The 27,118-nt window shown below is 37.8% G+C and overlaps 2 protein-coding genes across 4 annotated transcripts in view; one reads left to right on the top strand and one right to left on the bottom strand.

Annotated features, from left to right (window-relative positions):
* The window catches only part of ldah (lipid droplet associated hydrolase), a 44,557-nt gene extending 28,678 nt beyond the window's left edge, over positions 1–15,879 (top strand). The window contains exons 5-6 of one of the 3 annotated variants that reach the window (XM_058399763.1): positions 9,115–9,197; positions 13,314–15,879. In XM_058399763.1, coding sequence (XP_058255746.1) covers positions 9,115–9,197; positions 13,314–13,505 — 275 coding nt within the window. In that variant the 3' untranslated portion in view covers positions 13,506–15,879. The remainder of the gene's footprint in view (positions 1–9,114; positions 9,198–13,313) is intronic. The other 2 variants (XM_058399762.1, XM_058399761.1) reach the window with 2 other exon arrangements.
* Positions 15,880–16,506: 627 nt separating this feature from the next.
* gdf7 (growth differentiation factor 7) lies at positions 16,507–24,326 on the bottom strand. The gene is made up of 2 exons (XM_058399919.1): positions 23,822–24,326; positions 16,507–21,144 (listed from the first exon to the last, which is right to left on the bottom strand). Exons 1-2 carry the CDS (start codon positions 24,063–24,065, stop codon positions 20,180–20,182), a joined length of 1,209 nt encoding a protein of 402 aa, XP_058255902.1. The 5' UTR covers positions 24,066–24,326; the 3' UTR covers positions 16,507–20,179.
* Positions 24,327–27,118: the final 2,792 nt, after the last annotated feature.

Genomic DNA, 27,118 nt, shown 5'->3' with positions numbered 1-27,118 from the left:
CAAGTTTTACGTTGGTGAAATGTAGTATCTGTATTCGAATACAGTAGCTCATCTATCATGATTATTCAGGAATAATAGTATTAAAGAAAGCTTGACATTCACCCATGAATAGACCCCAGTGAAGTGAAAAACCACATTTTAGCTTTGCTTTCAATGATAAACCAGTTTCTTCATTTTGGCTTTACAAAAAAAAAAGCTCAGGACTGTTGTCTGAAAGAATATCAATCAATTTTTTTTATTGATAATTTATCTATTGACTTTACAAATGCATACATCACTAGTTCTGTGTAATCCCTGATAAGAATCCAATACCTGCTGATACTTGTGATGGCCTGCATAAATGAAATCAGGATATGAGTGGCAGCCAACTGAGCAGTTTTTTCCCCAGTGTACGGAATAAAGTTTTATTTATTAGAAGACTTATCTAATCTCCAGGGCTTTCCATTTGCTCAGTAATGGTGCAGATGAAGTGTTGTGAGGAGAGGTAATTATGAACCTTCTCTTCTGAGGGAAGCAGACCTGCATGTCTCTTTCTTTCAGTCTGTGTGAAAGGCAGAGTGTTTTTTCCCTGTCTGTCCTGGGAGGTGGATGATTGATGCCGTGATGGATAGAGAGGCTCTGCCAAAGAGAGGCCTCAGTGGACCCTATAAGCGTCTCTCTCTTTCTTTTCTCTCTCTCTCTCTCTCTCTCTCTCTCTCTCTCTCTCTCCCTGTACTCGTTTCTATGTTCCAACTGAGACTTTACAACCAACTGCACTAAGACGCATGCTTTTAATCATTGGCACTTTTAGCCTCTTGTGAATATATATAAATATATATATGTATATGATATACTTTCACACACATTCCACTTTATTAGGAACACCTCTACACCTGCACATTTATGCAGTTATCTAAGCAGCCAATCATGTGGCAACAGTGCAGAGCAAAAGGTTTGGTTAATATACTCAATAAATATCAGAATGAATTAAAAACTGTGATCTCTGGCTGTCTACATAGAGACAGTGTATATATTCATTTAGAATGAAAATCAATATACATTTCTAGCACTTGGCAGGCGCCCTTATCCAGAGCGACTTTTTTTTTTTTTTACTTAATTTATTATTTTTTTTAGACACTAAGGGCCTTGCTCAGGGGCCCAGCAGTAGCAGCTTGGTGGAGCTGGGATTCGAACTCACAATCTTCCGATCCGTAGTCCACCACTTTAACCAATAAGCTACCACATCCTCCACATAATATGAATTTATTCTGTGTGTGTTTCTGAAAATATGTCAAGAATTGGGGGAAATTTGGTCATCACATGGTTGTTGGTGCCAGATAGGCTGCTTTGAGTATTTCGGAAACTGCAGGGATTTTCACACACAACAGTCTGTAAACTCCCACACAATGGTCAGGGGAAAAAACATCCAGTGAGCATCAAATCTGCAGGTGGAAATATCTTGGTTGATGAGAGATGACAAAAGAAATTGCCAGACCTGTTTGAGCTAAGAGGTCTTCCGTAGCCTAAATAACCTAATACAACTATGGTGAACAGAAACGTATTTCTGAATGCCCAACCCATCGAGTTCTACTGCTGTCACTCAAGAACAGGAACCTAAGGTTCTTCCACTAAGAGTCAGAGTGGAACCCACTGTGCTCTTTTCTGTTGTAAAGTTTCGACATGTAGGTTGTGAGATGCTTTTTTTGTTCACCACAGTTGTAAAAAGTGTCTGTTTGAGTTACCATAGGCTTCCTGTCAGCTCGAACAAGTCTGGTCATTCTCCTCTGATCTCTCTCATCAACAAGGTGTTTCAGCCTGCAGAGTGTCCACTCACAGGATGCTTTTTGTTTTTGGCACCATTCTGTGTAAACCCTGGGGGCAGTTTGCATGAAAATCTAAGGAGACCAGCAGTATTTCAGAGTTCTTAACATTCCACCACCAAAAGCTCTAATATTACATTCTTTTCTCTCATTCTGGTATTTGAACATTAACTAAAGCCCTTTTTCTGTAACTGCATGATTTTATGCATTGCTCTATTGCCTCATGATCAATCTGATTGGATAATTGCATTAAAAAAAGTGGGCAGGTGTTCCTATTAAAGTGGCCAGTGAGTGTTTTTTCCCCCAGTGCACTCAAATTTCTTATGTTCCATTTTAGCTTAAAAGTGACAAGTTACTCTTCCAAAGATACATTTTACGTTTTTTCTTTTTTTTAAAAAAAAACAAACTGTGTGTGTTTGCGTGTGCGTGTGCGTGTGTGTGCACGTGTGCACATCGTAGCTAAGTGCTGGACTTCATTTGTAAATGAAAAGCTGCTCTCACTCTGTCTTGCATTACGCACATAATTAATGGCACGTTGACAGACTTAATTAAGAAAGCATGTTGCGATTAGATGGAACTTCCTGGGTACTTTTAAGGATTTATTTGTTCGGAAATCCCTTTCCTTGAAATCGGGATTGTTGATGCTCTCATGTTAACTGCATGTGAAACATGCACATAGTACATGCCAGGCAGACATCAGTGTCTGACATAAATTAATGAGGCCAGCCTCCCTAAAGAAAAGAGATATTAAAATGACTCTAATATGTTCTATCATCAAGTACTTCAGCTTATACTACTACCCCACTCAGGCTTTTTTTCCTTTATTTTTTTCACAACGTCAAATTATGTGGGGAATACAAATTCTTAACATTTTCTATCACCTTTCGGCCTTGCATTTTTTGGGAATGCGAGAGTGTGAAATCTGAGAAGGATTGCTTAACACTCATTTCACTTCACCAGAGAGAAACATAGTTAACACTGGCCTGACCTGCAGTCCAGTGACGAAGGTTGTACACTTCCTATCTGGCATTTTCACCAGACTGCTTGCATATCTTTTCCCTTTCCTTTTCCAGACACCTGGAAAGCAGGGAAAGAACATAGAGCTATGACAGTATGTTGAATGAAACACACATTATCCTTCCATTGAAAGATGGTTATGATTATTAACCTTTTGGATTTTTGCTCTTCTAAAATATTTTTCGTAATTTCCGCTATTATTTAGACAAATTACCTGTTCGAATGCAGTAAAATTTGTTGTTAGAGAGAATTCCATCTATTTTATTACATATAACACCATACATTTGATCTTTTGTTAAAAAGAAAACCACAAAAAAATACTCTTATGGATATCATTAGAGTGAAAATTGAGAACAAAAGAGAATAAAGTTTTATTATATATATATTGCTGCAAAAGGTGTTTTTTTTTTGATGAAGGCAAAGTTTGAAGAAAATTTCCATCAAACTCATTATTTGTAACTCTGACATGTCAGCATGTCCTGTTCTTTTACTATATTTTCTATTCAGACTAATTTCCTGTGTGTTTCCTTGGAAAACAATAAAATTTTTGAGTAATCCCAAACTTAGATATATAAGTTTATTTATTTATATATATATATATATATATATATATATATATATATTTATTTTTTCCAGGGCGGTATATATATATATATATATATATATATATATATATATATATATATATATATATATATATATACTGCCCTGGAAAAAATAAGATATATAAATATATAATATATATATATATATAAATAAATTATTAAAAATAAGATATGTATATAGTGCACAATTATTGCCACCCTTTTAGTCATTGCTTTGTGCTACCTCCCTTTGCCAAGATAACAGCTTTGAGTCTTCTTCTATAATGCCTGATGAGGTTAAAAAAATACATGGCAGGGAATCTGAGACCATTCCTCCAAACAGATCCCTCCATACTGATCTCTCCAGATCCATCAAATTTCGAGGTCCACACTGGTGGATTCTCTTCTTCAGTTCACCTCATGGGTTTTCTATGATGTTTAAGACAGGGGACTGGGATGGTCATGACAGGGCCTTGATTTTGTGGTCCGTGAAGCATTTTTGTATTGATATTGATGTGTGTTTTAGATCATTGTCCTGCCACCAAGATTCAACTACCAAGATCCAACCACAGCCCACTGTAACTACAAAGGCAATTATTCACTGCCTCTTTGCTCATTTTTTCCAAGAGTGCCAATATTAGTGGAGGGCACTGTGTGTAAAATAGGTAGATATAGATAGATAGGATTTTTTGTTTTTTACTTAATTGGTTTAAACTGTGAATAAATTCTGTCCTGTGCTAATTTATGGCTTACTTGACACCTTTATCAGGGCCATAATACTATTCCTTCTTAAATGAAGGTATTCTAAAAATAAAATAAAAAAGTCATTTCATCCAGTAGCAGTTGCACAACAGGAAACTAAGTCGTGTTTTGTGAAGCATAAATCCATTGCTTCACAGGATTTGATCAAACCGCAATGGAACATGGAAGCAAATATGTCCTTATGTAAGCTAGGCTTTCATTCTTAGGAGACGAGGCACAATTACTTTACACACCACTGTGCACGTTATATTAACTTCATATGTGAACTTCACCTGATAATAGTGGCCTAGTTTGTAAAGAAAGAGTGTTGGCACATTACTGAATATAAGCTAGTCACCTTAGCAAGAGTTCAAGCATGTAAGTGTTTAAAGATGAAACCTCTCGGTCAAAGAACATTGGATAGAAACCCGAGGGCAATAAAATGATCAAAATGAAAGTCATACAGAGGCTGAAATATGTTAGCTGTTTTGAAGTAACTCTAGAACATCTTATCGTAGCTGACCAGATTCCTGATTTTCCATGCTGTGGATTGGTTTATGAACGGTTTTATTGAATGATATTGAGGTTTTGCTTCAATCCGTAGTCAAGACATTCATGTTGAAATCTAAGAAATATCCACTGTGAAGAGATGTTCCAACATTCCTCCCGTGTTGCTTTTTATTTGTTGTGTTATTTGTGGTAGTATGGTTTCCTTTTTTGTAATATCTTTAAATGTATGTGTGTGTGTGTGTGTGTTTTTAAGTAAACAACAAATGAATTTCCTAACATGCTTGATAAAGGAAACAGTCTTGATCAGAGGCTAGGTATATTCTTACTAAACGAAAGGATGTGGTTACCATGTTGTGCAATCTGGTCACTCTGGGTTCTTGACCACAGGTGTTATTCCTCATGCAGGAAAAAGCCACAGACCTTTCCCCCAGCACTTCCAAATCAGCTTTAATCCACAATTAAAAAGCGATGATGGATAAATCCCTTCAAATCGAAGTGATGAAAGACATGTTTATTTCTGTTATTTCATGCAATTGCTTTTCTCTAAACGGCAGTATAATTCTGTATGAGGTACTGCAGAGTTTGCCCACCCACCTTGGGTTCTGTTTGGTGGAAGAAAAATCTGCACTGTGTTGCACCGGTTTGTGGTTTTCTTTCAAGACATGTGTTATTGAACTGAAAAGAGGAGGGTAAAACTGTCTGGTTCATCAAGTTCATTTTTATTTTATCAAAGCAAAATGAGGATGAACAGTGACATAAAACAGTCAGTGTGGTTCAAAACATCAGACAGGCAGCTGGCTGGATTTCCCTTACTTACTTCCCTTACTACCATTACCATTAATACTACTACTAATAGTACTACTCTACTATTATTGTTGTTGTTGTTGTGATTGCTGTCGCTTTGTCTTAGGGGGAATCAGATGTCCCCATAAGGATAGGAATATCTGAAATTTTTGACTTTGTGGGGACAGCTCACTTGTCCCCACTTTGTTTTTTTTTTTGTTTATTTATTTACTGTTTTAATGTACAGTATTTATTTTTCATTTGCTTTCTGAAGTTCAAGTTATGGTTTATTTGGTTAGATAGATTGATTAATTATTAACATTAATAATTGTCAATGGAATTATCTCACAAAGATGGTAAGACGTGCGCGCGTGTGTGTGTGTGTTTTCAGGATTTCCAGAAAATGTACCACTTAATGTATGACATCATTGGCCAGCACACAGACTTTTTTGAATAGACTCAATTTTTAAGCTTAATGTTAAAATAAATCTATCTAATAAGTATGATTAAATGGTAATTGTTTTCCATATTTAGACTCTACTAATGATTTTTTTTTAGCTTTAGATATAGCAAAGTATGTAAATTTCATTTTGTCACTATAGTGGTGTATCCTGGCTGATTCCTGTAGATGAGTCAGTGCACATGCATTTGTGTTTCCTTTACGTCTTCTTTCTGATGTTAACTGGGTGCATGTGTGAGGATGTGTAAATTGGGCTGGAATGCTATGTCCTGCCAAACCCCCGAGTCCAGACACCCCCCTAGAGATAAGTGAGATAGACCAGGGGATGTCTCGCTCATCACTGCCCCAAGACTGGCACACACATCTCTCTAACTAAATCTCCTTTTCTCTCTGTCTGTCTCAGTCGCACTCATTTTTTCCTCTTTTATTTTTAGTTCTGGATCTGAGTCCCATTTCGTCTATTGCTTTTGCATTCTGAAAACTGATGTGCAGCATTACAGGCGTTAAATAATATCAACAAGTTGGTCATATTTTTTAAGCAGCTCTAAATAGTCATAAATGCCGGTCACTAATCGGACAGGATTGCTACTGACTTCTGTAGATGTTGAAAGATTATTCTTTCTAACCCATGTCTGAACTTGTCGTTAATTTTCAACTTGAGAACCAGACCGATTTCTAAAAAAAAAAAAAAAAAAACTTAATAAGAAACAAGGTCAGAGAGATCTTATAACGCTAGTGTCTGGCCATCCCATTTATTTACACTGATCTACATCCAAGCTTACCCTTTTTAATGTAATGCAATTAAATGTTCCAGGTCATAGTACATAGCTCCAAATCAAGAGAAAGATGGTTTGCTTATGCTGAATAAAAAGAAATGAACTGCTTTTTATTCCACAGACAGCAATCAGCCTGCGTCTACAGGACTGGTTTTATTTTTAGGATTTATTTATTTATTTATTTATTTATTTATTTATTTATTTATTTATTTATTTATAATATTCAGTAGAAAATCTTTAGTGAAGTTTACACTAGTGCATTGCAATATATTGTTTGTAAGGCAGTACTGCAATATTGGCCTTTGGTATCTCAGAACACTGAACTTGAGCTCTCTAACAAATCATTAAATGGGTTTTTGAAGGGTTTTTTTTGCTGTGAGCATCCTGAATGATCTCAGATGTTGCAGATGAGTGTTCCTGTGGCTGTTTTGATGAATCACATTTACATGATCCGACAAACATAAATAATACTGATCAGAATAATGTGACCCAGTCTTCCACCATTGCACGTCAAGGGCTCTACCAATGTGTTTTTAATACATATCGAGACATATCACAAATGCGGTACATAGTGACATTGTAGGATCTTGCCCATATTGTGCAGATATAGTTGAGAGAAGAGATGTCCTGGTTTGTATGATTTTGCACGTCCTTCGTGTGGTAGCAATGGCTTATTAAGTGTCACTATATCTTACATTTTCAGTGGCGCCATATGGAAATGTTGTGTTTTGGATCGCTGGACTAGAGGAATAATAATGACATCTGGTATTTTATAATGTTTGTTTGTAAAAGATGAAATCTCAGGCTGAATATTCCATGTGCTTCCAAGCAATAATACACTGAAGCTGCTAAACTACAATATAGGATTTTTTTCCTGCATGCCCATCCAACACTGAATGTTTACTCAAGGTTTATATTCACCTCTTTCCTTGTTCCATAAATCATCTATTGTACAGTTGCATAAGACCCCGTCAACTACACCCTAGTAGTGTCGATGCTTAACTTGACTCTCAGACATTAACTTTGTACTGAAATATTGCAGTTTATGTTGATCTATATATGTACTGTTTGTGGTTTTGAGCAGATCTGTTTTTCTTGCTTTCTTGACAGGTCAACAGCGTATTATTATTATTATTATTATTATTATTATTATTATTATTATTATTATTATTTGGAGAGCTGTTGTATAGATGGCTGATCAAACCCTTAGTCCTTCTGGCTGAACATACCTACATTCATCCACAAACAGATTTGTGCCCATTGACAAAAATATACGTGTACACCCTTTTCCTGGAAAGTTTTCAAGCCACAGCCCATGCTGAAAGGAAAGTCCCAATGACGCAAAATATGAACACTGTCTCCTATACATTTGGACACACACACAGGCAATAGAATCACTCTTGCTGATCACTTGCCAGGTCATCATGTCAGGCGATGCATATTAGTTCATATATCGTGTGTTTGGGTGTGTTTGAAAGTCTTCTACAATATGTTCGAAAGAGGTTGAACAAAATATCAGCAAGAGTGTGTTTATATTTTGGCCCCCCCAAAAAAACACTGTAGTTATGAATTAATGCTTTTAACAGTGTCTCACTTATGGACTCTGCTAATGGAAGGCACAATTAAATAAGTTGGGTTGCTCAGATGTGCTGCTCAGGGGGAAAAATACCTTTAAATAGCCAGCAGGCCTTTAAAAAAAATAATAAAAAATGGACGCATGTTTATTCCTCAGTGGTTAAGTTGCAGGTTATTCATTGAAGAGAAGACTCACAACATAACAAATGGTTCTAGAGCAGCAGGTTATGAATGTTGAGTTGTTTCTGTGTGAGGAGAATCCAGTGCTATATTCTCCATATTGGAGCTGTTTTGGTCCTTTCCCACTGTATATTTCTTTGATTTCACAGCTACGTTGGGGAATATCAAAGGTGATGTAGCTAACATGGTTAGCTAACGTAATGTAGAGTATGCAAATGTGTTTTGATTATTGAAGCGTATACTGCAAACTGAAATTTGTATATATATTGCACATAGTATAAAACCACACATTGTATTAAAAATGTACTGCATTACATGCAGAGGCACAATATATAGGTATAAACATTCACTGACCTTTCTGCTTTTTACTTCCTTGTATAGCTAATAAGACTTTCCCATACTGACACTGGAGACTCCTTCCGAAAATGCTTCCAAAAATGTCTCTCACAATAAAATTCCACATCAACAATGAAATATTTTTGCAAAGGCAGATGGGAGAGTGTTTAATCATCTGATTTATTCGTCTGACTTTACGGTGCAGATCAGCTTAAGAAAGATTTGTTTCACTTGTGAATCAGTGAGGTGTTTTATGTTAGGAGGATTCAAGGATTCAGTTAGAGTGCTTGTATATTTACATTTTTTTCTGAGACTGTTTCTATGCTTTCTAACTTTTTTCTTTTCCTTCACAGCTAATGCTATGTATATGGGGAGTCAAGAAATGAGGATGGTGCTAGATCGAGATAACTTGACCATACAGCAACATCTTGACAAGGTACTTAACCAACAGTTGATATATTACCACAGATTAATGACTGCATGTTACAGTTAGGAATATTAGCGTGATAGTGATGTTTTCCTCTAAAGTAATACAGATTTCTGACATTCCCAATTGGGCTAAGGGCTCAATTACAGTGCATTCAGAAAGTATTCAGATCAACCTACACTCCATACTCCATATAATGACAAAGCAAAAACCAGATTTGTGATAGCATTGCATATTTTTCAAAGACAAAAAAACTAGAATATTACATTGACATAAGGACTCAGACCCCTAACCATTAATTGCACCATTGGCAGCAATTACAGCCTCAAGTGTTTTTGGCTTTGACGTGACAAGCTTAGCACACCTGGATTTGAGGATTTTCTTCCAATGTTTTGCAGATCCTCTCAAGCTCTGTCATGTTGGATGGAGACTGTCAGTGGACAGCCATTTTCAGGTCTCTCCACAGATGTTTGACTGGGTTCAAGTCCAGGCTCTGGCTAGGTCACTCAAGGACATTCACATAGCAGTCCTTAACCTACTCTTGCATTGTCTTGGCTGTATGCTTCGGGTCATTGTCCCACTGGAAGGTGAACCTTTGGCCCAGTCTGAAGTCCTGAGCAGGTCCACTGGAACAGATTTTCATAAAGGATATCTCTTTATTTTGCTGGGATCAGGTTTTGTTCTATCCTGACCAGTGCCATAGTCCCTGCCAAAGGAAAAATACCCCCATGCTGCCAACACCACACTTCACAGTGAAGACGGTACTGTGCAGGTGAAGAGTGATGCCTGGTTTCCTCCAGACATGACAATTGGATTTGAGGCCAAACAGACCACAGAATCTTGTTTCCCACAATCTGAGAATCCTTAAGGTGTTTTGTTTGTTTGTTTGCAAATTCCACAGTGTCTTTCACTGTGTAGAGCCTTCCTTCTGGCCAATCTGCCATAATGACCAGATTTGTGTTGCAGTGATGGTTGATCTTCTGCAAGTTTCTCCCATCTCCACACAGCCCCTGAAAAACACCCCCTATAGTATGATGCTACCACCACCATACTTCACGGTTGGGACAGTATTGTGTAGATGATGTGTGGTGCCTGGTTTTCTCCAGACATGTTGCTTGGAATTGAGGCCAAACAGACCAGAAAATATCATTTCTTATTGTCTGAGAGTCCTTTAGGTGTTTTTTTGCAAATTCCAAGTGGGCTTTCATGTGTCTTGCACTGAGGATAGGCTTCTGGCTGGCCATTCTGCCATAAGACCAGATTGGAATTACAGAGTGTTGTTATGATGGTTGATGCTCTGCAAGTGTCCACACAAGATCTCTGGAGCTCAACTAGGGTGACTACTGTGCTCTTGGTTACCTCTTTAACCAAGGCCCTGCTCCCCTGATTGCTCAGTTTGGCTAGCCTGCCAGATGTGGTTGTTCCAAACTTGTTCCATTTGACGACTATAAGGCCAGTTGTGCTCTTGGGAACCTGCAGTGCAGCAGTTCTTCTTGTAGCTCTCCCCAGATCTGTGCCTCGACACTATCCTGTATCTGGGCTCTGCAGGCAGGTCCTTCTTGGCTTGGTTTTTGTACCGATATGCATTTTCAGCTGTTAGACAGGACTCAGATTTAGATAGACAGGTGTGTGCTTTTCCAAATCATTTACAAAAGAATTATCTCAAATTGAATTTGCCACATGTGGACTCCAATCAAAGTTGTGAAACCTCTCAAAGATGATCCAGAGAAATGGGATGCATCTGAGCTGAATTTCAAGTGTCATAGCAAAGCATCTCAATACTTTGATGTGATATTTCAGATTTTACAGTTTGTATTTACAAAGTTACCACAAATCCGTTTTTTTTTGCTTTGTCATGGCATGGAGGGTAGACTGATGTGATATTTTTAAGTATTTTAGCCTAAGGTTGCAACATAATAAAATGTTAGGAAAAAGAAGAAGACAGAGTCTGAATACTTTCTGAATGCACAGTATCTTATAATCATCCACAGTTTATTGTGAAAAAGTTCAAAGAATGCAAGATCAGAGTGAGCGCTCATGCTGTCTCGCTCTGGCCCGGAGGCATGAAGAACGTATCGAGCATGTGTGTGTTTTCGATGCATTTGCTCTGATGCTAACCAGAGGCCTCATGCATGCAGAGAGGTGGGACATGACTGGCTGGGATGTCAATGACTGGTGCACTTTATCTGTCATCAGTTAAAAAGGTGATATCATTGCTGCTCTCACTCTGCTTCTCGTACACACCACATACTTTAACCCTAAGTGTCACAAGACATACAGCACCTTCCTGTTATGTTCCTGCTGAAAAGACAGAGCTCAAAGATGGCACTGTTATAGTCACAGCAGAGACACACTTAAGGCACTGCTTCGCTAAATAGGGTGCTTTTTTTCCCCTCTTTTTTTTTGTGGTGGTGAATGTCAGAACTTTGTGTCTCCTCCAAAGTTTGACATGGATTGCATGACAAAGGGAAACCCTCCTTTGTTCTGCAGCTCTGGCTCCGTATGTACGTTTGTATTCCCATTTTGCTTTGATACGCATTGTTGTATCCTGCATTGTTGAAACTATCAAGTCTTGCTGGCTCATTGCTTGCCAGCAACCTTGCCAGAGTAATTCTTTTCGAAAGAGCTGTAGGTGAAGACAGGAGGTCGTATGTTTGAACCCCTCTTCAGTCTTAAACCACATGCATGTGACTCCTTTATTAGATTTATAGGCTGTGGAGAAATCAATCAGGCAGACAGATGTAGAAGCCATCATGATTAACTAGTACAGGCAGCGAAGGCCTAGCGTTATGCAATTCGTCTGGAGAGTGATGTAGAACAGTTGACAAGCAAACGCGATCATTCTATTGTGCAAATTCATGAGGACGCTTAACAATAAATACCTTTCAATAGATTTAATGGGAATTTTTTTTTTCCCTTCCCATGAATTGTTATAGGCTTCACTGAGGAATCATTTCTAACCATGAGAAAGCAGGCATCGTTTTATTGCCAATCATCCCTGACCTGGTTCAAATCTTGAGCAGACTATACGGTCACTGAGACTGTCGTCTGTGGCTTGTGAAGTCCTTTTCTATGGTGTGTTTGTTTTTGAGATCTTTATCAGGGATGTAGTGGAGAATAAACACAAAAAATGTTTATGTGCATTTTTAAAATATGAAACATAATGCATGATTTTTTTTCCCCCTTTTTTATGTGGGTTTAATGTGGTGTGGGGGAAGGGGAGGGCAACAAAGACGAATATTTTATAGCGTAAAAAGTCGAGCATCTTGAATCCCATCGTAGTCACCACATCTTGCTTTTCATTTGTGCAAAGGTTTTTTTTTCCCCCACCCAATATATTAAATAGCTGTGCAGCAGCACACTCTTTCATTTAAAAAGATATAAATGTGAATGATTTGAGATTAGATATTTCGTTTCTATAAATGCTTTATAAGATGTGTTTAAATACACATGCTGTTATAGGCAAATAATCAGTGACAGTGAGTTAGCAGTAACAGCACATCCCAAAGTGATTTATTCCCCTTATACCACAGCTTTTTTTGTTTTTTTCTTTATTAAAAAACGACATTTTGTACATTTTATCCATTTATAGCCATGTTTAAAGTAGTTGAGCATCTGCAAAATAAGTTAGTTCCTGTTATTTCTTGCATTATAACAGCTCTAAACAGTCACCAGCCTCTCGTTTTTTGTCTCACTTGAAGTACTCTCCCAGACAAAAAGAATGCAGCTTCTAATGTTTCTGAGAAAACACTTTCCCATGTCAGAGAAAATAAAGGAACAGCTTTACCTCTTGACTGTTACAAAGCACAGACACTGGAGCCTCCTTCTGAAAATGCTGAATAAACGTCTCCTCGAAGACAAACATCACCATATCAACAACTACACACGTTTTTTAAATTTATTTAAATGGAGCGTCCACCATACAAGTCTCTGTCATGATGTATTAGAACAAGCACATTAATATAAGCCTCTCATTTGCTTTGTAGCCAGAATTACATGCTGTTATGCAAAATAAATCAACACTAATCAGAACTGAGAAAGCTGTGGTATAAGAGAGTTTTATAGGGTCAAACACTCTAACATTTTGCATGTAGGACTAAAGCACTTTTTTTTCCACTTCCTCAGCTTATTTTCTACTACGGAGCCACAGACCACTGGTGCCCTGTGCAGTACTTCCAGGATATCCGAAGAGACTTTCCCGACGGAGACATTCGTCTGTGTGAGCGTGGGTTACGCCATGCTTTTGTCCTGGATGCGGGTGAAGAGATGGCTAACATGATCACAGAGTGGATCCGTGATGACCTAAGAGGATTATAGTACTACGAGTATCAAAGCAAACCTGACCACTGACCTACACAGGCCCCGTATTCCAGGCCAACGATGACTTGCATTACAAGACCTTTTAAAGGCCTTTATTATTATGGTGCTGAAACCCAGTGCTTCTCAGTGATAACACAGATTCTCAAATTTGCTTCTTAAAATAAGAATTTTTAATTAAATGGCTACTCCACTCTTAACATATGAGTACTCTATTTTTAATAAGACCACAAGCATGAATAGAAAATTTAAAAAAAAAAAAAAAAGTGATTCCTACATCACTCACTGTTTGTTCTGTTAAGATTTCCAATGGATTTTTTTCCCCAACCCCATTTGTTTTTTGTTTTGTTTTTAAATCATTGATTGGAGTTTGTCTTTAATATTTAAAAGATGTTTCTGTGTCCACTATAATAGCAGGTTTTAGCACAAGTAAAGTCAATAAGCACATATTCAGTGTTCTGAGACCAAAGTTTTCCTATATTGTCCAAAACTGATTACAAATCAGATGACAACAGGGGGAAAAAAACACGATCTGCCATTGCAGCAAAGATGCATGACTGTTGTTTAATAGAAATCTAATTTACGATGGTTGGACTCATGGTTTACCATTAATCTGTAATAAATTATTGTAAAATATCCAAAACTTTGTACAATATTTGTCATGATATTCTGTTTATAAATACTGTTTAGATACTCTGCTTCTGAAGCATGTCCTCTGGGATAGACTCCAGGCTCCCAGTGACCTGGATAGATAGATTTTGTGAAGGATGAGTATAAAACACCTGTCTTAAAAAAGTGACGCGGAAAGTTTTTTTTTTTTTTTTTTAAGTAACGCTGACTATTACAGTGATTTATTCAACTATAAATATGTTGCGCGCATGTGTTTTCCATTTCCAGTAAAAACGTAGATCATAAGAAGACCTTAAATGGGATTTGATTTGGGTTTTTTTGGTCAAAAATAGAAATAGCATTTTGGCATGATGGCAAGAAAGCAAGTGCATATTGGCAGGAGTCAAATACTACAAGCGCTACGACTGCAGGCTAGAGCTTTTCGGAACAGAGAGTAATGGATTTCCATGGGTTCCATGGGCTTTTCTGTGTACTGAATTCCCATTCAGTGTACTCATCAGTCATCATATGGACGATGCTAAACGATATTAGTGCTGTCATTCTGTTTTGGGAATATTTTCCCCACACAGTATCTGGGGACAGTATCTGACACTGTAAGTGCTATAACAGTGATGTACCTGAATAGCCATAGTGTTGATCTCCTTTACTGATAACCATGCAGACAAAACAGGGCTCTGTATAGTTTTAAGAAGAAAAAAACCTTATAGAAATGTATATTGGTCATGTTGCATGAGTTGCCTCCCAAAATAAGCCAGAACAGTAGGAAGCTCCATAAACCAGTGAGTCGTAACAAACGTCACACCTTCTTTTGCTTTATGATTGGTATGACTACATTCCTGTCTATAGCAACAGATAATGTCCTTTGGATTCCAGCATTATCATTTCAACATCATCAACCCCCTGAACCAGATGCTGCTAATATACCACATGTCATTTTGACACCAAATATAGTGTAAGTAAGTATTCATGATTCATAATTAAACTTCACCTTCACAGATGTCCCATAGGCATCACACTAGTGAACATTATCTCGCGTTGGTGAAAAGCTGAACAAATGTCGAGTAAAACATCCCCAGCTGATCTGGTCTGTTGGACATCCCAAAGGAAATGTAAACCCTCGACATGTAAACCCAGGCCTCTTTAATCTCCCTCTTCTGCCTGTTCAGAAAAGAATGACAAAGCCCCTTAATTTGCTTATCCTTGATTTAAACCAGGAGGCAGGGCTAGTTCATAGAAGGAAATGGAGTAATCCCGTCCGGGTGGATTGAATTGTGGCAAAGCAAACAAGCTTTACTGTTTTACATTTTCAAAGTGGTTTGGGCTTTTTGTGGCAATGAAGAATCGGCCCAGATATATACATGCTTTTTCCTGCCAAATATCATCTGTAACGGATCAAGTTTGTTCCACTGGTCTTTGTTAGGTCTTGTTTTGACATAGTAGTAGTTACTCTTTGTCCCTCCTTTCAGTTTTTGTACCAGTATAGTTTTATCTAATAAACCTTGATCTATAAGTGTTTGCACTGTAATAGTAGGCCGGCTCTTCTAGGAAATTATTCTCATGTTTTCCGAGATGTGTTTTCTGGTAATAAGTGGCTGCGTCAAATCTTTAAAAGTGTGACGTAAATTAGAATTGAATCTTTTTTTTTTTTCCAACAGGAGTCTGGATACAAATACTGCAACACTTGCATTAAACGAAAGGGTAATTATGTAGAAAATCGGTGCCATTTTGTTACACCTAATCACAATAAATAACACCATTTAAAATATATATGTATATATATATATATATATATATATATATATATATATATATATATATGTGTGTATGTATATATATATGTGTGTATATATATATATACATACACACATATATATATATATATATATATATATACATATATATATATATATATACATATATATATATATATATATTTTAAATGGTGTTATTTATTGTGATTAGGTGATTAGGTATACATATATATATATATATATATATATATATATATATATATATATATATATATATATATATGTATATGTATATATGTATATATATATATGTATATATGTATGTATATGTATATATATATATATATATATATATATACATATATATTTTAAAGTAAGCTACAGACATGCCTCCTCTATCTATATATTAAATTGCACATTCTCATCAATTCTCTTTTCTTCCTGCTCTTAATGTTTTTCTTTAGCACTGCTATATAAAGGTTCGCAATTTTTATGTTCTGTTCCATTAATTCCATATAATCTCACAAATGATCTAATAAAAATGATCACATCAACGTATAAAGGTTTAATGTATAAAAATTTAAATAATGCCTTAGTAACCTCAATCATTTATAACAATACACAATAATTCCCAAATAATCGTTACAAATGTGTACTTTATATAAAAAGTTACATTTGTATGATCACAACTAAATTGTGTGGACATAGATTTAAAAATAAATGCATAAATGCAGCACATCAAATTTATTGTTGAGACACACTGAGTTGAAAAAATATATATAATCAACAGCTGGAGTAAACTAAAGATGTCTCTTTCACTATTTTTGAGAAAACATCACAAGACAAATGTGCTATTACGTCATCACTTCTGAGGCCCTGAACTCTGTGTAAAGCCATGAAGTCAACAAATTTAATAAAACTTTTAATGTGCACCACATACACACCCACATACACACACAGGCATTAAAGTACTCACGTTATATATTATGACTTCTCTGCCTGCACTGGGCAACAGTCTCTCCTCCCTTTCTTTCTGCCGTTTTAAAATCTAAATCACCTGAAATATTCGTAGTATTTTTCAGGCAAAAACCAGAGCAAAACACAAACGCAATAATACGTCTGAAACCAAGGGTGGGACACACTTTTAGTAAGAGTTTACTTTTATTTGAATGTCTGGCAAAGAATTGCTGAGAGTCCATTTTATCTTCCTTATTAATAAACTCTTTGCTTTAATAAAGTCATCTGTACAGAAATGGCATAGTACAAAAAAAGGGGGGTAAAAGAAAAGAAAAGAAAAGGCTACAATGTGTGCTTAATTTTGGGTTTGAAACATACAGGTATTTATATGTATATTATATATTTTATATATACCACTAAACAATATTTCCAAATGATGAAAAAATGCATAGCTGTTTACAGATAATTTATAGTTTAATTATATACAATCCCATGTATGTTACACAAAAACTCGCACATAGTGCAATGACAATACTCCAATATGGTTTCTGCATTTAAGACATCTGTAGACAGTCAAAGGACATATACTGCATTTCTGTTCTGTTTTGTATAATGATCGATTTCATTATACTTTCTCGTTATATTTTTACAGCTCACAAATATGCCGGGACTCGAGAGAACATAATAAATGCACTAAAATTAAGGCTAGTACTTTCAAATTAGTATAAACACCGTTTTACTCTTCCATCTCATATTTAAAACCAACACGCTATAAACCGGGGACGGTAAAGTAAAACAGATGTCCGATTCTTACGACGTGAACATAGTCTAGCATTGATGTATATAGCAAGGTTGCCAAAGCCCTCAGTCGAAGCATAGCAATGCTGTAGGATTTACATTCAGTGTCTGAAAGCACTTGGCCGGCTGAAATACCTACTCCTCGAAATGTCTCTAAAGGCTTTTAAGTTAAAATGCCAAGGCACAAAAACATAATTCTTGCAGCTTTAAGTTTGACTTCCACCATGCTCCTGAAATAAGTCAGCATTCACATTGTACTGCAAATTTGGGACAGCTTGGTGCTTAACGCTGTTGACATGACAAAAGCAAAGCACAAGTCCAAAGGCAATTATGAGTAAATCTTCTCCTTTATCTTATAACTTTCAGATATTACAGAGAACAATGTTCATTTTAATGATATAAACTGCTATTTTGTGGTAAAAGAAACTTTTATAATGATGTTTGACAGACAAGGCTGTATCACTTACAGTGATTGTAAAAAAAAAAAAAAAAAAAAAAAAAAAAAGGCATAATTAGTTAACAGCTCAAAATATTTTGTTGTAGATTTTTCATTATTTTTGCATTATTTTGTTTCTTTTATTTTTGCTCTAATACTTATTTTTATTTTAAAATGTAAAATATATATTATTTATTGTTGTTGTTTTTTTTAACCGGTATTATAGTCTTTTTTTATTTAATTACCTTGTTGAAAATGTTTTTAATAAAATGTAAATATTTAATAATATGTAACAATATGTAAATGGGAGTTATTATTATTATTATTATTATTATTATTATTATTATTATTATTATTATTATTATTATTGTCAGTCTAGATTTAGGATGTCACCTTTTTTATGAACTGGCCAAAAGATGATTCATATTATACATATATGCTCATGCAGGTATATTTACAGCTCACAATGCTCTGATTTTTTCCGACAAAATGGATTGTCTTTACTGAAATAAATTGGGATAAGACAAGCATGTTACCGAACCCGGCAGACTTGACGTGCAGAGCTGAGCTCACTCAGTCCTGCTATTCGTATAAGGCACAGCGGTGGTTTGATGGTTGCAGCTTTTCTGTCTGTCTATTTTGCAAAAATACTGCAGTTTATATAATGGCACCATTTTTTTATAATGTTTTATTTATGTTTCGCTACATTCCAGTGTGTATATTTTTGGATAATGAAAAAAAAATGGTTTAAAGTTATATATGGCTTACGATATTTATTCTTGAATGATGTGAATCGAGTTTAAACAGGCTAGTTCTCCTGGCGTGATTCCAGGTTGTCTTTTCCTTCCCCAGAGTTTACACTCATTGTCTTATGTCCCTTAACAGGTGTACAATGTGAGGCTGAATTCAGGAGAATGTGCTTGATGGGAATGTTTATTCTAAAATGAAATGAACATAAGGACAGCAGAGACAAGGAAAAGCAAACCAACCTACACATGCAGTTTGACCTGACAAGAGGGTTGTCACACACAAGTGCACTATGCCAAGAATCAGTTTGACTTTGGCTTTCTAACCTCTTTCCCAGGTTCTGAGGTTCAGTGAAGTCATTTACCTCTTACACATGTAGACATCATGAATAACACAGTTATTGTATCTAGTCCTGCAGATGCCAAGTAGGCTGTCCACAATGCTTATTTCTTTTGTAATGAGCTTAGTTAAACACAATTCTTAAAAAACTTGGCATGATTAGCCGTTTGATTGAAACAAATAATGACTGAGGTTCTTAGCAATGTATGGTTTGTGAGTTTCCTTTTGTGGGCCAGTCAAACACTGTCTATTATGCTGAGAAAAGGAAGCGAGATGTCACCTCTTGGGAGCATCAGCTGTGTGTGGGTTACCTTGATATAAAATTCAGAACTGTCATACACAATAAATCACCCTATGAGTCTCTTGATTATAAAAACAACTCGAGCTCCAACTGGAATAACACATTGCGCTTTACAGAAAAAGTCCAAACCTCCAACATTCAGGCAAGCATTGCTGCCACTGATTAAGGTCACTTTTTCTTTCTCATATTTATATTTTTAAATCTTCTATAAAATTCTTATGAATGTTCTTTTCAGTTTAAGCTGACTGTCAAGCAAAGCACTTCTGCTCTTAGACTTTCATGGAATCTCTGACAGTCTTGGGAATTCAGAACAGTTCAACATTTTCTCAGTCACTGGAAGTATACTTGAGTGCTCTATCATTCCGTTTACATTATCAGGATACAGTGTTATTTCTGGAATTTCTGCTCTTACTTTTTTCCTGATCAAGGAGGTGTTTGTTGGAGAATTTAGTATCTTGCAAAAAAAGGGCTGTTTAGTATGTTGTACCCATTGGTTTTTCTACCCATTTGACAGACACTGTTCAAAATGCCTATGAGCATAACCTCCTATGTCCACTCCACCACATGCATGTGCACACATGCTTATCCATGGTAGTGATTGCTAAAATATTTTTGGCACTAAGGCTCATTCATTTCTGTGAGGCTGGCAGTGCTGCATTGGGGCTCTTTTGTAGGTTTGGAATCAAGGGCTGTAGTCCAGCCCATTTTCATGCTGCTACCTGCAGCCACAGCTCTCTACCACCATGTCCTCATACTGCTTATACACCACGTTATTCCCAGCGTCAATATATAGGATGCTTATAGGGCTGAGCTTGGAAGGCACACAGCAACTCGGCGGTGTTGACTCTGGATCCATTGAGTTCATGAGCGTCTGGATGATGGCGTGGTTGGTGGGTTCAAGGTGCGAGCGGAGTGGGAAGTCACATGCACCTTCGCAGTGGTACGCATCGTAGTCCAGTGGTGCAATGATCCAGTCATCCCATCCCAGCTCTTTAAAGTTCACATGGAGAGGTTTGCGGCTGCAGCGAGTCCTCCGTCTGCCACCTCCTTTGCCCCCTCCGCCTGTTCCACCTCCCCCAATGGCTCCACCCCCACCTGCTGTCCCTGCTCCACCAGCACGGCCTGCTAAGGCAGTTCTCCTCTTTTGGCGGCGCCTGGGTCCACGACCCTCAAACATGTGCATGGCTTTCATCTTCTCACGGATCTCTCTGAAGAGATTCTCTTTCCTGCGAGTGCGGGAAAAGGCTACAAGCAAAGCCCTTTCATTCTTCTGCTGTCCCTCCAAACCCAAACCAACTAAAGAAGGGGAAATCAGCTCTTTTGTTAAGTCTGAAACAACAGCTATTCTGAAACATACATAACTGTTGTCTTGAGTTGTCCTGTTCACCCTGTGGTGGGCTTTTAGAGTAGTCCCAATGTTAAAGACATCCCAAGTGCTCAAGATGGTATCCAGAATGTTGATGGTCCTAGAAGCGAGTAGTCGAGGCTTGCCTGATGAGCCCCGAGAGAAGCAGCTGTAAAGGCGTAGGTGGTACAGGTTTCCTGCAGAGGACCGTAATTTCTCCAAGTCAGACGGCAGCTTCCGCAACACCCGCAGCTCAGCCTCCACTAGTTCTTCAGTCCTTGAGAGACCCGAAAGGTCAAATATGTACTGCTGGTGGGACTCAGCTGATGGCTCATCTGTAAGTACACAAAAAATCAAGAACAAGAAGATGAGCAGTTCAGTCTTAGACATTCAAATATGTACTGCCTGGAAGGAATTTCAATAATGGGTCAGTGTTAATTTAACTTCAGCAGTGCTTACAGGAGCCATCTGTCTGGGGTAGAAATCTCACATTCCTTGGCCCGTTGTGAGCAGTCTACCAAATAGCCGAAAATGCCATAGTGACACTGTCAGCTCTTCTCTTCAATGAGAATAACATTTGTGGGCCTTGAATGGATTCTCCAAATGCAAGGCACACAACACCAGCCAAGACCAGGTGGAGAGTGTTCGGTTGACCTGCTGGACTGCCTTGGTCCTTGGCAGCATCTCCTAGTTGTGCAGAGTGAATGTGAAAAGTGCTGGCTGGGACATACTAAAAGCTCACGGTCTCCAGCAAAGCCCTTCTCTCCCCTTCTTCTATGCTCCTCAAGAGGAGGCTGTAAATTTAAGAGTGGTAGGTGGCCTGGGGACACAATTAGATGTCCGCCGTTTGGGTTGAACACCTCGGACCACCATTATAACTGCTAGAAATCACCTGGACCTAGTTTCCTGAAAGTGTTTAAGTGTTGGGCTCATTTAACCTCTGGAGAGAGCCTAACTATGATTCTCGTTCGAACATCTCATGATGATCTTTGTGCTGTGCTATTTTTCTTATTAAGATGTTTTCCAAAGAGATCTATCGTAAGCCCATGTCGCACTATGCCATCCGTGACTGAAGCAATGCAGACAAGAGCTTTGCTAAGAGGGACCAGATCCAGCAAGTAAAACAAGTTTCAATGTTGACGTCTTGACATCTAACTCAACCGTAGAAGCCAGAACACTGTGCAACCTGAGACGCAGACCACAGTTTCATGGTTAAAACATGAAGGGGATTCTTCTAATATGAGTGGGTAGCACGAGAACCCAAGGCCAGATCTGGCTATATCGTGTTGACTGCATATCACGGGACAGAACTAAGAAAAGCAAGTAATTGCAAACAGTTAAGCATCTGCTGTGAGCAGCCACACAACCTGGGCTTGGCCTGTGGTCCTCAAGTGGAGCAAAAAGGACAGAGGCATCCAGTGCAAGCTGCCTCTCAGACTCTCAGTTTCTCACACTCTGAAAAAGGACCGCTATCAGAATGAAAGCTGAACTCAAAGAGCAGGGTCCTAGGGCAAAGCATCCTCCTCTAGAGGTAATATCTGCTTGCCAGGCAAAACAATGACATAATCTAAAAAATGTCATGAAGAGGCAGTCTGGAAATGGGGTTTCATTCCAACTCCCCCATTTTTATTGTGGTCTACAACACGCAGTCTAATTTGCCCTTAAGAATTTTCTGGGCCTCAGAGACCAGAGCGGTCAAAGAGTTGGATTATGTCAGTCGATGATGTATGCAACGTGATTTGATAATTGAATTTCCAAAAGATTTCCAATTATTTCTAAACAAAAATGACTGCTGATTAAACCAGCAGCAGTATCTTTTAGGAAAATTCCAAGCTTTCTGATTGGTGTTGTATTATATGTTGTTATAATGTTTATATTGTTAAGTATTATATCAATTAGGTAACATTTGACAGGATGGTCTCTGTATTGCACTTTGTTTTGACCTCCGCATCACTCCAGTATCCCTTCATTTACACCAAGGATGGTGTTCTAGCCCATATCGTGCACTTTGTTTTCTTAAGCAGGGAAATGACCAGGCGGTATTTTGTAAAGTCACTATTGTACGCGATAATGTGTATTTGAGCATGAGTTTTGAATTAAGAGTTTCTGTCTTTATCAGCAACACCTGGCCACGGATCGCACGCTCTTTCCGAGCATTCGGCTCAACACGCCAGTGTACTTTATTTATCACAGATGGTAGAGGTTAGACACATTAAAGTCCATGATTTTAGGTGTTATTTGAAATCATTTATTTCGTAAGCGTAAACATGAGGAAAATCTAAACCTGTCAAAAAATTTTGTTTTAAAAAAATGTTTGGATATAAAATACTTAGGAAATTAATAAAATTCCTAGGAACCATGTGCATAATATGCTGCTGATATATGTCTTTAAGTAAAAAAAATAAATAAATAATAAAAACTCAAACTGAAGTGAACTTAAAGATAGAGATATATTTATATATCAAACTGCACCCTTATTTTCAGGATTATGTGCGTAATATCTGTTTATTATAATTCACTGAGGCGAATTTGCGCGTTAGACCAACTGCAGATGGGCAAAATTAAAAACAAACAAATAAATACAAGTCAATATAACAATACCACGGGACCACATAAATATTGTAGGATAGAACAACAGTTTTAGAACAAAGTGACAAGTGCACCAAAATACATTAAATACACTTGACACCGACTACAGAATAGCACAAGTACTTTGTATAATACAAAGACGCACAGTAGATTTATGACAATTGCATGCAAAACCATCTAACGCATCAGCATATAAGGGTGTAGCAAGGGTGCAAGGAATGTCAGTGGGATAACATCTGGAATGCAAGTACATCTTGAAAGAGGGAAGAAAGTCCGGAGAATGCATCCGTTTCTGTTAGTGGATGTACATATGATTATAATTAACTTCAAGTCATTTATCACTCAGAAGAATAAATAACGGACCTGGTTATTTAAGCCACACACATGGAATTTAATAGGACTAAGTGATGTAGCGTCTCCCACCTTTGCTCTGGTCCACGAAGCTGGTGACTGTGTTGGCGCGTCTCCTCGCGCGCGTCGCGCTCCCGTAGTTGCTTGTGCGCTCGAGCTGTGACTGCGTCCTGTACAGATTGAGCATGTAGTCCGGCACGAGCACCGCCGAGCCGTTTCGCCACACCGCGCGCGAGCCCAACGCCACGGCCTCGAGCGCGCTCCCGAAGCACACGGCGAGCCACAACAAGGGAGCGCCACTCTTCCTGCCGCTCATTTTCAGCACTCTCTGGCCCACAGCGGGGGAACCTGACGGATAGTGGTGACTTGAGGAACTCCCCCTTTTGCTCTTTAAATTGACTTAATAGCTCGATTCGGGCTGAATGTGGTGTATAAGGTAACGCCTGTTGCGCTGAACACTGCCAGCGCCCCCCACAGGCAAACCGAGCAAACTGCCTCAATCGAGAAATAAAACGGACTTGCACAGAAACTTTGTGGTTCGGATTGGTCAATGATTGTCCTGTACAAAGCGGACGAGCTCACCATTCATGTGAGAGGCTTCATCACTCCTACAGAATGGTGCACTCAGAAAAAGTAGTTTTTCTTGTGCCTAAATGTCTTTTGCAGTTTAAATGTAGTTTTCACTTGGCTGTGTGGTTAAAGTTTTCCTTTCAACTGATGTACGGTTCATAATTAGACCGTAATTAGTTTTAGAGTAACGCTTTAAGACTAGGTGTACTTTTAAAGGTAAAAGATACACACTAAAGGTACAGATGGTTTACTCGTTCAAGCGAATCACCCTCGACACAAGGAAAAGTACAGTTTAGTACCTTTTGTTCCGAGATAGTGGAAAGAAGGAATCCTGTAGGATAAATAAATCATCACAGTTAAAACCACTAAATGCTTTTATTAACCATTACAGTGCAATGATTTGAATAAATGTAAACCACCACGTACTGACAATCTGCTTCTTTGGAAATATACAAGAAAAAGAATGGCTTTGGTTGGGGATTAGTCACTCCTTTTAAATAAATACGGAAGTAGCTTTCATCCCACGTATGGCCTTGAACCATGATCTATCATTTCTGTCACATCACGTTTATGTGATCACTGAGAACGATCACCCAGTTCGGGCAATATTCATTGTTTTTGTGCGCGTGCATCACCCTCTACTGTTAGAAATGCTGTATCGCAGTTTATAGTTTTTAAATAATTATGTCATTTTAATAGCACTGGGGTATTAGGGTGCTGTGCAGAAATGTTCAGAGATTAAAAAAAGCTCTCAGGCTTTAATAATTAGCTAAAAAGTTACTGTACACATTAAAACAATGTAGTTTTATTAGGGGACACGGTAACTTAGTAGTTTTTGCCTCTCATCTCTGGGGTTAGATGTGATTTGATTCCTCCCTCCTGCCCTGTGTGTGTGTGTGTGTGTGTGTGTGGAGTATAAATATTCTCGCTGTTCTTGGATTTTCTGTTTCTTCCCCCAGTCCAAATACATGCACCATAGGCTGACTGGCATCAATAAGCTGTCTTTAGTGTGTGTGTGTGTGTGTGTGTGTGGAGTATGAACGTGCTTGTTGTTCTTCTTGGGTTTTCTGTTTCCTACCCCAGTCCAAATACATGCACCATAGGCTGACTGGCATCACTAAGCTGTCTTTAGTGTGTGTGTGTTTGTGTGTTTGTGTGTGTTTGTGTGTGTGTACCCTGCGATGGGTGACACCCTGGACATGTTAGGGCATAATCTCTTGTTTAAATAAATTCACACAAGAGGAATTATTTCTATTTTTATTGTTAGTGTGTTTAAATGTTTAATAAAAGGATGTTAGAGAATTAAGACAATATATTAAGACATAAAATGCCAATCCAGCTCTGAGACTCATACATTCCAGCAAATAAACAAGCAAAATTAGTGGCATTCTGTTTTAGAAGTCATGTGAACATACATAGACTTTAACAATGAAGATTTACAATGTTGTTCTTATATGCAGATTAGTGTTATGTATACCACTATAACAATAATGAATATGATAAATAGATTTTAAATTAGTTGACCATTGCCATTTTTCTTGGTTTGGTTTAACAATTTGACAACAAGCTCTATCCTAACAAAATCTTCTACTACGGTTAATGGATATTTTATTTCTGCCTTTATTTTCCCCTTCTGAATTATTTGTCACTGTTACTTAGTCTATGATTTTATCACACTCATACTCTCCATTTTGTTAAACTGTCAAGTGAATGCTCCCTCAGACTTGGCTGCCTTAGCCCTATCAGGCTGTTCTGCATGGTGGGCCAGTGAATCATTCCACAGAATGACAGGCCATCTCTTTCCATTTTTATTCCTTTGTGTGACAAAATCTCAGTAATAAATGCTAGTTACCTTTACACCATTTCTCATCTTGGAGCCTACACAACGAGTAAACTTGGCTGTGCTTCCGAATGCCAATGAACACTGGCCGTTATCCGGGGTTTATAGAACCAGTGTCACGTGTGTAACTAGCATCACTGAGAGCATACAGGATATTTACCTTGACAGCTATGGTGCACTCATCGAGTTGCCAAGCAGAATAAGTGGCCAACCATAGAGGTACAGATAGTCTGGCTGCTGCTTGTTCATCTGAGACAAAAGTTCTGCATGGGAAGGGAATTCCCAGGGTGTTCCAGAGTTTCACTGGCCATTCTAGGGCCCTGAGAACTCCAGGGATTAATTGCTGAAATTTGGGTACCATTGGCAGAAACAGCAAGGGAGGTGTGAATGCATACAGCAGACCAGAAGGTCAGACATGTCTTATTACAGAGGGCCATTTTTCTCTACTATTAAGACTACATTCAACAATGAGTTGACTCCTCAGCAAAGATGTCTACCTGCACCTGGCTAAATTTCTCCCAGATTTGGTTGATTTTTAAGTATACTGTAAAAAAGGTTCGTGAATGTATCAGCGATACAAAGCAGGGTATCTTTTCATGATCATGTCTCATCTCAACCTCTTGCAGAATCCAGTATTATTTCTCTGGCATATTCATGTATATCTCTTTTCCTATTACTCCTCATAAACTCCCACTGATTATCCAGATTGCATCTCATCAGAAAGTTTAGGTTTTATGTCCTTGCAACTGGAATCTAGTATAATGTTTCATGCTTTTTAAATCATTTTATTTTTACTGCAATTTCATCTAGACTTCAATCTAGGTTATGTTCAACCCTGGGTAAAAGGCTTCCTGCCTCCTTCCTGTGTCCATATACAAGTTTAGCCTTATTTTGAACTCCCTTTATTAATCCAACGCATATCCTTGACTAAAGTATTCTGCATCTGCCATATTTTGTCC

Source organism: Hemibagrus wyckioides, linkage group LG09, assembly GCF_019097595.1.
Source record: "Hemibagrus wyckioides isolate EC202008001 linkage group LG09, SWU_Hwy_1.0, whole genome shotgun sequence".
NCBI lineage: Eukaryota > Metazoa > Chordata > Actinopteri > Siluriformes > Bagridae > Hemibagrus > Hemibagrus wyckioides.
The sequence above is the reverse complement of the archived record's forward strand: the minus strand, read 5'-3'. Positions and strand labels throughout refer to the sequence as shown.